We start from the raw sequence: 11,911 nt of genomic DNA, 5'->3' as shown, positions 1-11,911 counted from the left end.
TCAGTACAGAGAACAGAGTAGTAAATTCAACAAACGTTTCCTATTAGAAAGTAAAAATGAGTTTGCTAGAAAAAAATAACCAGATCAGTCTATATTACATAATACTTGGCTAACCTTAATGATAGTTAAGCAGTTATTTAAAGCAAATTGATCAGTAGATCCAAAAACATTTTTATTTTGATGAAATAATAAACTACACAACAACCAACTATTTAGTGAAATGAGAAAAATCTGCTTTCATAGACAAAACCTTGAACAAAAACAAATTAAACACAAAATAGTTTAGAGTAATTATGCTTTAAAACAAGTTGCTACTTTTTTCATTAATATAAACTCACTCAGAAACAAATACTAAAGAGAATTGGGGTGAGGGGGAATCTAACATAACTCTCTTGCTGCCAGGAAGGAAAGGTATTAAAATTACCTAATCATTCTGTTTGGCAAAAACAGATCTTCAGATCAATCAATCAGTTCACATTACTTTAAAATGAGGAACTAGCAGTTTCATAAAACAATGATTGCATGGCAATGTTGTGGTATGGAGTCATAGTGGTCATAAAGACAAAAGACAGCACATTTTAATTTGTGCTGTTTCATAATTCAAATGCATTCGCTTAAAATTTGTGAGGGTGAAGCTCTTACCAACTACTTACTACAAAGATGTGATTCTTAGAGTTTGTGTTTTTCAACCCTTTAAAACCTACTACTTACTTGCAAGTTTCTAAATGCTTGTGGCCAGTAATCTGAAGTAGATCCTTGAGAGAGAGATAGGTATTCTCTTCATAAAAAAACAGTTCAGTAGCCATGAGTACAAAAACCAGAATGCCACTGGCTGGGTTCTAATTCAGGTGAATATTTGTATTGGCAAGGAAAGAAAGAGGAAAGAGAGGCTTGTCTGGACATACCAGTCTGGGAAACTTTTAGACATATGGATTGGGAAACACCGATTTAGGGTTGCTTAAGTAACTTTGGGATCTAGGGCATTTTCACAAAAGTACACAGAATATGTGGATAACACTATATATAATGAAACTGTGTGGTCATTATTATTTACAAGTGACCTGAATTCCTTCCCCCAGTGCATTTAATATGCTAATTTGATGCAGAGTTGTTGGGATTCCATGAGGCGCTGATTATCAGCATTTAGTGTCCCTTACTGCACCTTCCTCACAGAGAAACTGTTTCTTTTTTTTCATCTATTTTATTTACTTATTTATTTATTGGAAGTATCATTGGTATGCAATCTTACAATCTTATATTGGTGTCAAGTACACAACAGTGGTTCAACAGTTACCCATATTATTAAATCATCACCCCCACTAGTGTAGTTACTATCTGTCAACATAGGAAGATGTTACAGAATCATTGACTATATTCTCCATACTGCCCTTCCATCCAGGTGTCCAATTTATATTATGATTGAGAGTTTTTGTGCCCTTTATCCCTCTCACCCTACAAACACACACACTCTCTCTCTCTCTCTCTCTCCTCAACCCCTCCCCCATGGTAATCACCAGTCACTTCTCAGTGTCTATGAGTCTACTGCCATTTTGTCCATTATGTATTATTTTGTTTTTAGATTCCACAAAGAAGTAAAATCATACTTGTCTTTCTCCACCTCTCACCACCTATTTTAAATTATCTTCTCTCCTCCTTTTCATTAGTTAAGGTCAAGGATTTCATTTAATCTTTTCTGGGATTAATAAAAAAGAGAAAAAAACCTTCCTCCCCAATAAGTTGAGTTTTAAGTGCTTAAAAAGGACAACTCGTATCAAACACTTCGTGGGGGGCGGGGGAGGACTTAAGTTTAGTCGTTTTATTAAAATGCATGCTTTTTTTCCTTTGGTTCAAAGATTGAATGTTTACTTCTCCAATAGGTTCACTAGCCTAAGTATATTAGGCAAAGTAAAAAATGACACATCTCTTGGCTTTGAGAAGTTTCCAACCCTGTTGAAAATTAGGAAACCACCTGTCCTAATTTGAAGAGGTCTTAAAAGAAACAAAAAGCCCCCTTTAATGTGTGTTGGTACTTGAATGGACTTAGAAACCCTCAAGATCATTTTCACCTAGCAGTTATCTAGCGACTTCTGCACGTTAACATTAAAGGGAGGAAATAAATATGTTATGCCTTAAATTTAGTTGTTTCATCCTCAAGTACAGTGTTGAATTGATAGGATTTCAAAGACATCAGAAATAAGTCCTTTCATATTAGATTTATTACGTATGAAAGAAAGCCCTGAGAAATGCATTCCAAACTAATGTTTTTATTGTTGGTTGTTGCCTTTAAGATTTTTGCTTTTTGTTTTACAGAATGAACTGGACCAAGTCATTGCAACAGAACCTACCCCCTCAGGTCAATAACCCTTCAGGGATCAAGTCCCTTCTCCACAAACCAATCAGAACTGGCCCAGTCTTTGGTTTACTGGAGGAGAGATCCTTTTCACACCTCGGACGTCTACAGAAACCACTCACTGCAAACAGGGAAGACATATGAAAAACCAAAATGGCCAAACTGAGTCTCCTATTCCTTGCTGTTTTCACTAACGTCCATACAGAAGGATGTCATTCCTTTCGTAGGGTTGGGGTTGAGGGTGGGGTGTAGATTTCCAAAGAAGCGGGCGTTCACAAGTTCATTGCGCTACGGATACATTTAGCTGTGGAATCTACTATAGATTCTTGGAAATTCATCCGAGGTCTAACTTCGGGTCTCTCCTTTGACCAAGCCAAGCCCTTCCTCCTTTCGGTCAGGTCCGAGAAACTTCCACTCCGTCTTTGCTAACAAAGCCATTACAGCAGGAAGGAAACGATCCCCTCCACCCACACCTCTCTGGCACCCAGTCCGCGCCCCCTCACCTCAGACCTCCCAGCCTCACCTTCTCCCACGGCGCCGGAGCCTGAGATTTAACCCCTTCCGATCCGCAGAGGGAACGGGGAAGACTAAAGATAACGCACCTATTGCGTCTAGCAATTCTGTTCCCCAAGGAAACGAGAGCTTTTTAGAACGAAAGTACCAGTCCCGTCGAGGATGGAGTGAACTTTCCCCCGCTAGTTTGTAGGGCAATCAGTAAAACTCCCTGGCCGGCGGTCCCAAGCCCCAGCGACCCTGAGAGCGTGCAATTGCCAGGAACCAACTCCCGGCCTAAGTCGGACTAGTACCCGGGAAGCCTCTAAGGGTCTCCGGTGTCTAGGATATTGTAGCTGCTGCCAGAAATATCGATGAGCTCTTACCCTCAGGTCTAGAAAGAAAATTCTTTCTAGGACAAATAGCCACCGTCACCACCATGGATTAGTGGCAACCTCCTATCCCGTGCCCCCCAGCTGGCAGGGCACCACAACGACGTCCTGACTGCAGAAGTGGGCGGGGTGGAGGGCTCGGTGTTCTGCCTGCGTGCCTGGCGCGCGAGGTACCGCTGTACCGCGGCCTAGAGAGTCCCAGCGCGGAACCACAGCCGAGCGGAGTCGGAGGAGATGGCGTCCCAGCCGCCGCCTCCCCCCAAGCCCTGGGAGACCCGCCGAATTCCAGGGGCCGGGCCGGGACCAGGGCCCGGTCCCACTTTCCAGTGAGTGTGGGATTCCTCTGACCGCAGGTTTGGTGGGCTCGAGCAGGGACTTAGCAGGAGGCGGTTGAGACCGCTGTTGGGTGAGGTCCCCTCCCCCTCTCAACCTGCCCCCAACCGGGAGCGGGTCGAGGGGGTGCCAGGGAGCCTGCAAAGGCAATTTCGGCGTCAGACAGCTGTTTCTGACCCGACGGCTATGGGTTCTCCAGGGAGCTCCTGGTTGCTTCTCTGGGTCCCGGTGCCTGAAAGAAAGGGAGCGGCTTCCTGCCCCTTTCTGCTTGCGGGACTCTTTGGCAGAGCTACCAGATCCCCTTTAAAGCGTTAGACTTTCAGGCTGTAGCAGTTGAGAGCGGCAAATGCTCCCGCTAGATAGGCAGCAAAGTCGCTCTAAAGCTTCGAAAACCTCTCGAGAAACTGGTGAAAGCCCCAAAGGTCACTTTTACGCAGTTGAGACGCGTTGTTTACCAACAGAACTCAGAAATGTTTCGGATAAAGATGTGGAGAAGCGACTTTAAAGCGGGAGTTCCAAATCTAATGGCCTTTGTGCGTAAAATAGTGTATAATTTTCTAAGGCCTGTGGCTTTTGTGACTTTTTAATTAGTATTAAATGTGTATACAACCCAAAAAAGGTTAAAATAGAATAAGACTTTCACAGGCTTGTGTGTTTTGTGTTGGGCGAATCTGTGTTTTGTGTGGGCGAATCTGGACATCTTAATAAAGAAGGTGAGACGTGAATGTCAGTTCACCTACTACGGTAGGTTTTACCTAACACGTACAAATCCTTAAGCAAACTAGAATGTATTTCTGCTGTGTTCTAAAATCTCGTAATTTTTTATTTAAACGCTAAGATACTTAAACACATTAGCTACGTAATTTAACAATGGTGCATAACAAGTAATAAGCTTTAATTATGCTGTTAAGCTGGGTTGACACTCTGCTCCCTTTTTTATGAGTGGTTTGACTTAAAAAAATTTTTTTTGGACTGCCCTTTGTTGGGAGAGAGGTTTTATTCTCGTACCTCTTAAGGTTCTCTTTATGTAGTATTAACCATTTTTCCGTTTTTTTCATTGTGAATTATTTTAAACACGTAGAGCCAGTAGAATAAGATGATGAATACTTGTGTATTCACTCCTAGCTTTAAGGACTATTAACATTTTGCCAGATTTACCTCCGATTTTTTAAAAATGAAAATTAGAGACACAGTTAAACTCTCCCGTTCTTCCTTCTTTTGGTAACTACTGTCCCTATTTAGTGTTCAGTGTACCTAGTAATGTTTTTATATTTTATATTTTAGTACCTAGGCTATTATGTACATTATATATATGTATGTTATTGTTTAGTATGTTCTTAAACTTTAAATATTTTCAAACTGAGTGTATGATTTTGCTAAGTATTTTTCCACTAAATATTATTTTATGGTTTATCCTGTGCATATAGCTCATTTTAATTGCCAGAGGATATTCTATTATATAAAAACAAACTTCATTTGTTCTGTTTTAGGTGTTTATAGTTATATATTAAAAACTGCTGCAGTGAACATTGTTGGCCTTTCTCTTTGTCCACATTTTCAGGAGCTTTCCTAATGTGTTACTGCTATGAGTGGAATTGCTTGGGGGAATGTTTATCTTCAAGTACTGACTATTGCCAACTTGCTTCCCAAAGTGGTTTTATACCAAACTTCACATTTTCACTAGTGAGGTATTCTCTTTCTGTGCATTCTTTCCAACCCTTGATGATGTTATTTTTTAGTACTGTATTCGCCAATCTAATGAATGTGAGATGATGTTTCATCTTTAATTTGCACTTCTCTGAATCGTAACAAGATTGAGCATCTTTTGGATTGTTTATTGGTCATTTGAGTTTTTTCTGTTGGTATCTTTTGTGTACTTTTCTATTGGCTTTAATCTTTTGCTTATCAATTTATAGGAGTAGGAGTATTTTATTCATATTAATTCTATTTTATATGTTTTTAATATCTTTCAGTCTATGACCTGTCTTGCTTTATGTATATTCATGTTCATTTATTTGTACAGATACTTTCAATTTTAAATATAGCCAAATTTTTAATATAGTGTGTACTTTTCATGTCTTCGTTCAATCCCTTCTACCTCAAATCAGAAAAATTTTTTCCCTTTATTTTTCTTTTAAATCGTCTGCTTTTCACATCCATATCTTTAATCCACCTGGAACTGACTTTGTTGTACAAAATTAGTGTGAAATAGGGAATCTAATTTTTTCTATGTAGAAAACTGTCCCAGTACCATTTATTTGTCTATCCCATACTGATTTATAATTCCATCTGTATCATACCATTTTCCTTAAGGTCTGGCTCTGTTCAGGGGACTTTCTGATAATATTCTATTGGTCTTTCTATTCTCATGCTAGCACCACACTGTCTTTATAATAAGTTTTGATACCTGATATGTCGAGAGCCTCTACACATTGCTGTTCTTCAGAATTCCCTTTGTTACATTTACCCTTCTAAAAAGACTTACTGGGACTTTTATTTATCGATCAAGTAGGTCTTTCCACCTGTGAATATTGCATAAGGTATAATCAGTGAGAATTTTTATCTTTTTTTCCTTAAATAATACTTTATAATTGTCTCTATAAAGTCCTTTCCCATCTTTTATAAGATACAGATATTATATCCAGCATAATTTAGACTCTTAATTTATTTTGAAGGTTTGTTTAAAATTCTTTTGTGTTCTATGTTGACAATCCCCGTTTACAAATAAGCCAGCATAGGCAGCCAATATCCTTGTATTGGTCCTGACTTTCATTGGAATGCTTGTTAAGTCTTGATATTAAGTGTGATTTTAGGTTTTTGTTTTTGATAGATTTCCTATCGAACTCTTTATCTCACTCAGAATTTTATTATGAAGGAGTATTACATTTTATGAATGACTTTTCTGTATCTAATTATATGTATTTTTTCTTTTAATATGAAAATGTGGTTTATTGCATCACTTAGCTTTCTAATGATGAATCATCCTTGATCTTCTGGGTGAATGTTTAATTGTGGTTATTTTGTAAAATACAATGCTGAATTCTGATCTAATATTTTAAGATCTTGACATATATGTTCCTAGGTGAAAATGGCTTGTAATTTTCTTTCTTTGTACTATACTTTTCTGGTTTTGTATCAGAGTTATATAGCTACAGAAATTTTTCTATTGAGTTTAATTTTTATTCTTCTTTAGGTAAACTTTTTTCTCCTTAGTAGCCTTTAGGATACCTTAGTCCTCTGCAGCTTTATTAATGAATGTCTATTGTTTCACCTGCTCCGTAGCTATAGTGTTCATGCTTAGTACCTACAGTGTTCAATCTGAGGATTCATATCTTTCTTTAACTCAAGAAAATTCTTACCTGTTGCATCTTTAAATATTGTTTGAGCACTATTCTTTCCTATCTCTTCTGGAACTCCTCTTAAACATTATGTCATTATATAACAGAATAGTTTCTGATACAAGTAACCAACCTGAGTTAGTGTGCTTTGGACTATAAAGACATTTATTGTTTAGTTAACAATAAATCTAGAGAAGCTAAGTCAATATTGTTATTAAGAAACCTATACTTTTCCTGGCTTCCTTTTTTTTTCTGCCAGCTTTCTGACAGTTTCCACCATCTCTGTCTTATTCTTGCTTCTTTGAAAGGCATCTCTTTTTTCCTCTATTTTCTCTTTGTTTTTGATTTTCAGCAGTTATACTTTGTTGGGCCTCAGTGTGGCTTTGGGTAGCATTCATAGAGATACTTAAATCTCAGTTGATGTCTTTCATTAATTTCAGAAGTCTCAGCCATTATCTTCAAATACCGCTTCTGCCCATCATCTTTTCACTCCTTTAACTCCATTACATGTATGCTCTATATTTCACTATACAACCTGAACCTATATACTCTTCTCTGTATGTAGTCTTCTGTTACTCAGTCTACATTCTGAGTGTTTTCTTCTTCTGAACTCTCTAATAGTTCACTGATATTTTTCTTCGGTGTGTCAGAATTAAACCAAACCAATTATTGAGTTCATAGTTTCAGGTTTTTGTGGGTTTCTTTTTAGTTTTAGAATTCTCACTTGGTCCTGCTTTATAGTTTCTATTCTCTGCTTAAAAATCTCAGTCTTATCTTTTTTCCTTGAATGTATTGAGCATAGTTGTTAGTCTCTGCATAATAACTATATTATCTGCCTCCTCTGTGCATCTTTTTGTATTGTCTGATGTTGCTCTTTTTTTCGTAGTTTTGTCTTCCTAGAGGTCTAGTTATTTTTTAATGAGAGCTAGACATTTTATACAGGCAATTTAAGGTGATTGAAGGCCTAGAATTGTATCTAACTCCAAAGAGTTTTACTTTTACTTGGCCTAATACACATACCTTGGGCCATTAGCAATCTAGGATCATTTTAATCCCATCAAGAATTGAGATGACTTGCATTTTTTAAACAAACCAATAATGACAGATCTGTCCTCTTTATTGTATATGAACTGGATGTGGCTGCGTAACATTTCCTTGTTCTTTTTTCCATACTAGATTTCAATTTTCCTGGGAGTAGTGGCAATGTCTTTCTGTTAGTGGGATTAAAAAAATTTTTTTTTACTTTAAAAAAAGAATTGAGCTGATTTGAAACTATGATTTTGTTTCCTACCAGGGCTAGTCTATTTCCTGTAAAACTTTTCACCTTACTCCTAGCATATGGCCCTTTAAGGTCCCAGTCTGAAGTGTGGGTTTACCTTAACCCTTTTCTTTGGGGGTTCTGAACTCTGTTTTTATCTCCATAGCCCAAGGGGTCTATTAAAAGTTCTGGTTAGCTTCTCATCCTGTCAGCCATCCCTTCAAGAACTTGCCCTGATCACTTAAGAAACATATCAAAATGGGCTTTCTGGGTTTTCTCTTTCTCCTGGATCTTGACTATGTAATTCCTCAATGCCTTGTTCTCTGATTCTTTAAACAGATAATTTATATTTTTTTCTAGCTTCTCTAGTTGTTTTCAGTGGGAGGGTTAGTCTGATTACCTAGAATGCCATCATTTGAAGAGAAGTTCCCCAAATTCTTATTTCTACTCTGTTCCTTAGTGTACAACAAATTTTCTTTTTGCCTCAAAATTGCAAATTACCCCTATGGCTGTGGACATCATGTCTAATATTTGTAATGGAATTATTTTTCTTATTTACATGGTTTTATTACATTTTGATTTTTATTTCATAGATATTATTGCTTTGTGCATGTCTTTGGCCATTTTAAACATATTTAGAATCTGTTGAGCTATTATATAAAATCAGTTTTTCCCTGAATGAATTTTCATTCTTACTGTTGATATTTGTTAGCTTGGTTTCTTAGTGTTTTTATTTCTTCATGTTTGGTGTTTCTGATACATTCATTTTGATTAGGAATTTTTGAGTTCTGTTTTCACTCCTTTCCCATCTTCTGCATTCACCTCTTACTGGTAGGTTTTCTATTGCCTCTACCTGCTCCCTCAGCACCCACCACCTATTTCCACCACCCCACCCCCATGTAAGAATCATGTATAAAAATGGTGGTTTAGATTAAGAATATCAAAGATTAAGTCACTGACTGAGTCAGTAGTTAACTTGTTGCATTTCCTGGGCTTGAGGCCTTATCAGAGTCTTCCCTCATTCTTAGTACTGTAACTTAAAAAAAATTTTTAAGTCATTGTCAGCAACTTTTGTAATTTCTTCTAGGAGCCGAGATGGTGCATCACAGTCCTCAGCCTCAAGCAATAAACTAGTTCTATTTGAGTGGGGCACTTTTAGTTCTTGTTATTTCCTAGAAGTCCAAGCCTTGGCAGTCACTGTCTCCTGATTCCAGACCCAGAATTGAGTAGGCCTGCAGCTTCACCGACCCCTGCCACACACAATCTTTTAACGTTTCTGTTTAGTTTCTGTTCCGTAAATCTAGCTGTGCCTGTGTGTTCTCTTTGTTTTATCTATTATTGCTCCTACTTTGGAGAAAGCTGCTTTACCAAAACCCTAATATACTACACTATTTGGTAATCAACTGACTCCTTTTTGAGTTCTGTTCCATTTTTTATGATGTGATGCAATATGAAGTAAACAATATCATCCATGCATTCTTGCCATAAAATCTACTTTTTTTTGCTTCTCAGTAGCTAAGGTATTCATGCTTATTTATCCACAGTGTTCATTCAATCTAAGGGGTCATATCTTTCTTTAATTCAGGAAAATATTCACCAGTTATATCTTTAAATATTGTTTGAGCACTGTTCTTTCCCATCTCTTTTTCCTGAACTCCTCTTAAACCTTCAGATGCAATCTTAAACTGGAAATACAGAGGATGGAGGCACATTTAAACATTTTGGGGAAACAGATTCAGAATGTGGGACATTCTAGAAGAAAACTGGCTGAACTCTTCAAAAGGTCAAGGACATTTTTAAAATGAAATTGTTCTAGTTTAGAAGAGATGAGGAGACAACCAAATGCAATGTGTGAACCTTCCCTGAATTTTTGTTAAAAAAAAGAAACAACCTGAAAGACATTTGACTCTTACAACCCAACATTAAAAAGGCAAATAGCCTATTTCTTAAGTGGGCAAAATATGTAAATAGACATTTCTCTACAAAAGATCTGAAACTGGCCAGTAAGCACATGAAAAGTTAGATACTCAACATCATTAACTCAGGGAAATGCAAATCTTAACCACAGTGAGATTCCACATGGCTACAATGAACATGAAGAATTATAACAGTAGTTGACAAGGTTGTGGAGAAATTGGAACCCTCATGCATTGCTGGTAGTAATGTAAAATGGTACTATTGCTTTGGAAAACAGTCTGGCAGTTCTAAAGAAGGTTAAGCTTATAACCCAGAAATTCCATACATAGGCATATATACCTAAGAGATATGACAACATATGTCCACACAAAAACTTATATATAAATGTTCATAACAGTATTCATCATAATAGCCAAAAAGTGGAAGCAATCCACATGTTCATCATCTGATGTATAGACTAATATAATTCAGCAATAAAAAGAAATGGAGTACTGATACATAATACAATATAGATGAACCTTCAAAACATGCTAAGTGAAAGAAGCCAGTCACAAAATACAAAATATTGTGATCCCATTTATAGTAAATTATTATAGATGAACCTTCAAAACATGCTAAGTGAAAGAAGCCAGTCACAAAATACAAAATATTGTGATTCCATTTACAGTAAATCATTATTATTTACAGATTCCTGATTTGCAGTTTTGCCTACTCACAAAAATTTATTTGTAACCCCCAAATCAGTACTCGGAGTGCTTTCCTGATCATTCACAGACGTGCATAGAGTGGTGAAAGGTCCAAGTGATCTCTCAGCTCAGGGTGACCAAAGCAACAGTGGCTTCTTTTTTCAGCTTTAATACTGTAAACAGGTCCCCTTTCACAATCTGTTTAGTGCCACATTTTCCACATTTTTGTTGGTGATTTTGCTGTTTTAAAATGACATCTAAGCATTGTGCTAAAGCATTGTCTAGTGTTCCTAAGGAGCATTGTTTCTGCCCAGAGCAATGATTCCATACTTGCTAATTCAGTGTTTGCAGCAACTTTATAGAATATATCACAAATAATAAAAATCAACTGTATAAGAAATGCCCAGAGCAGACAAACTATAGAGACAGAAAGTAGATATGTAGTTCCCTAGGGTAGGGATAGAGCAGGAAATGGGGAGTGACTGACTACTAATGAATATGGGATTTATTTTGCAGATGATGAAAATTTTCTGAAATTACATATGGTGGTAGTTGTGCACCTTTGAATATTTTTTGAACTATTGCATTTTCACACTTTCAAAGGGTAATTTTATGGTATGTGAATTTTATCTCAAAGTTGTTAATACATTTGAAGGTTATGGATTTGTTTATGAATATCAATTGGGTAATAGATGATATAGAATTACTGTTAATTTTGAAAAATGGGAAAATGGTATTAGGGTTTTATGTGAAATATCTTTGTTCTTAGGAGATGCATGCTAAGGTATTTAGGAGTAATGTATCAAGTCTACATTGAGATGGTTCCGGAATTTTAAAAATTCCTTGAGAGTGAGGAAATTTTAAGTTGCTGAGTTGGAAAATTATAAATTCCAGAGAGTGAGAGAGAAATAGCAAATCTGGCAAAACAATAGTAGTTTTTGAATTGAGATAGAAGGTATATGAGTTTCTGTACTTTTTTTTATTTGAATTTTTTCAGAATGAAAAGTTGAATGGGGAGACTGCACATTCATCAATGAAAATCCATCTTTTGCTCTTCTAAGTATAGGCCTATTTAGTTCTTATTTTGCTGTTTGTAACAGAAAGAAAGACTGTACATGAACACTGAATGTTCTTGTAAATGCCAG

General features: G+C 36.8%; 2 protein-coding genes across 8 annotated transcripts in view; one reads left to right on the top strand and one right to left on the bottom strand.

Moving 5' to 3' along the window:
* The window catches only part of PUS10 (pseudouridine synthase 10), a 74,541-nt gene extending 71,392 nt beyond the window's left edge, over window positions 1–3,149 (bottom strand). Inside the window, exon 1 of one of the 7 annotated variants that reach the window (XM_057497179.1) lies at window positions 2,874–3,149. The gene's annotated coding sequence lies outside the window, so the exon portion shown is untranslated. The other 6 variants (XM_057497176.1, XM_057497175.1, XM_036926021.2 and 3 more) reach the window with 6 other exon arrangements.
* Window positions 3,150–3,324: 175 nt separating this feature from the next.
* Window positions 3,325–11,911, top strand: part of PEX13 (peroxisomal biogenesis factor 13) — a 28,511-nt gene continuing 19,924 nt past the window's right edge. Inside the window, exon 1 of the mRNA XM_036926022.2 lies at window positions 3,325–3,560. Within this exon, the coding sequence (XP_036781917.1) occupies window positions 3,469–3,560 (92 nt within the window). The 5' untranslated portion in view covers window positions 3,325–3,468. The remainder of the gene's footprint in view (window positions 3,561–11,911) is intronic.

This window comes from Manis pentadactyla, chromosome 2, assembly GCF_030020395.1.
Source record: "Manis pentadactyla isolate mManPen7 chromosome 2, mManPen7.hap1, whole genome shotgun sequence".
Classification (NCBI taxonomy): domain Eukaryota; kingdom Metazoa; phylum Chordata; class Mammalia; order Pholidota; family Manidae; genus Manis; species Manis pentadactyla.
The sequence above is the reverse complement of the archived record's forward strand: the minus strand, read 5'-3'. Positions and strand labels throughout refer to the sequence as shown.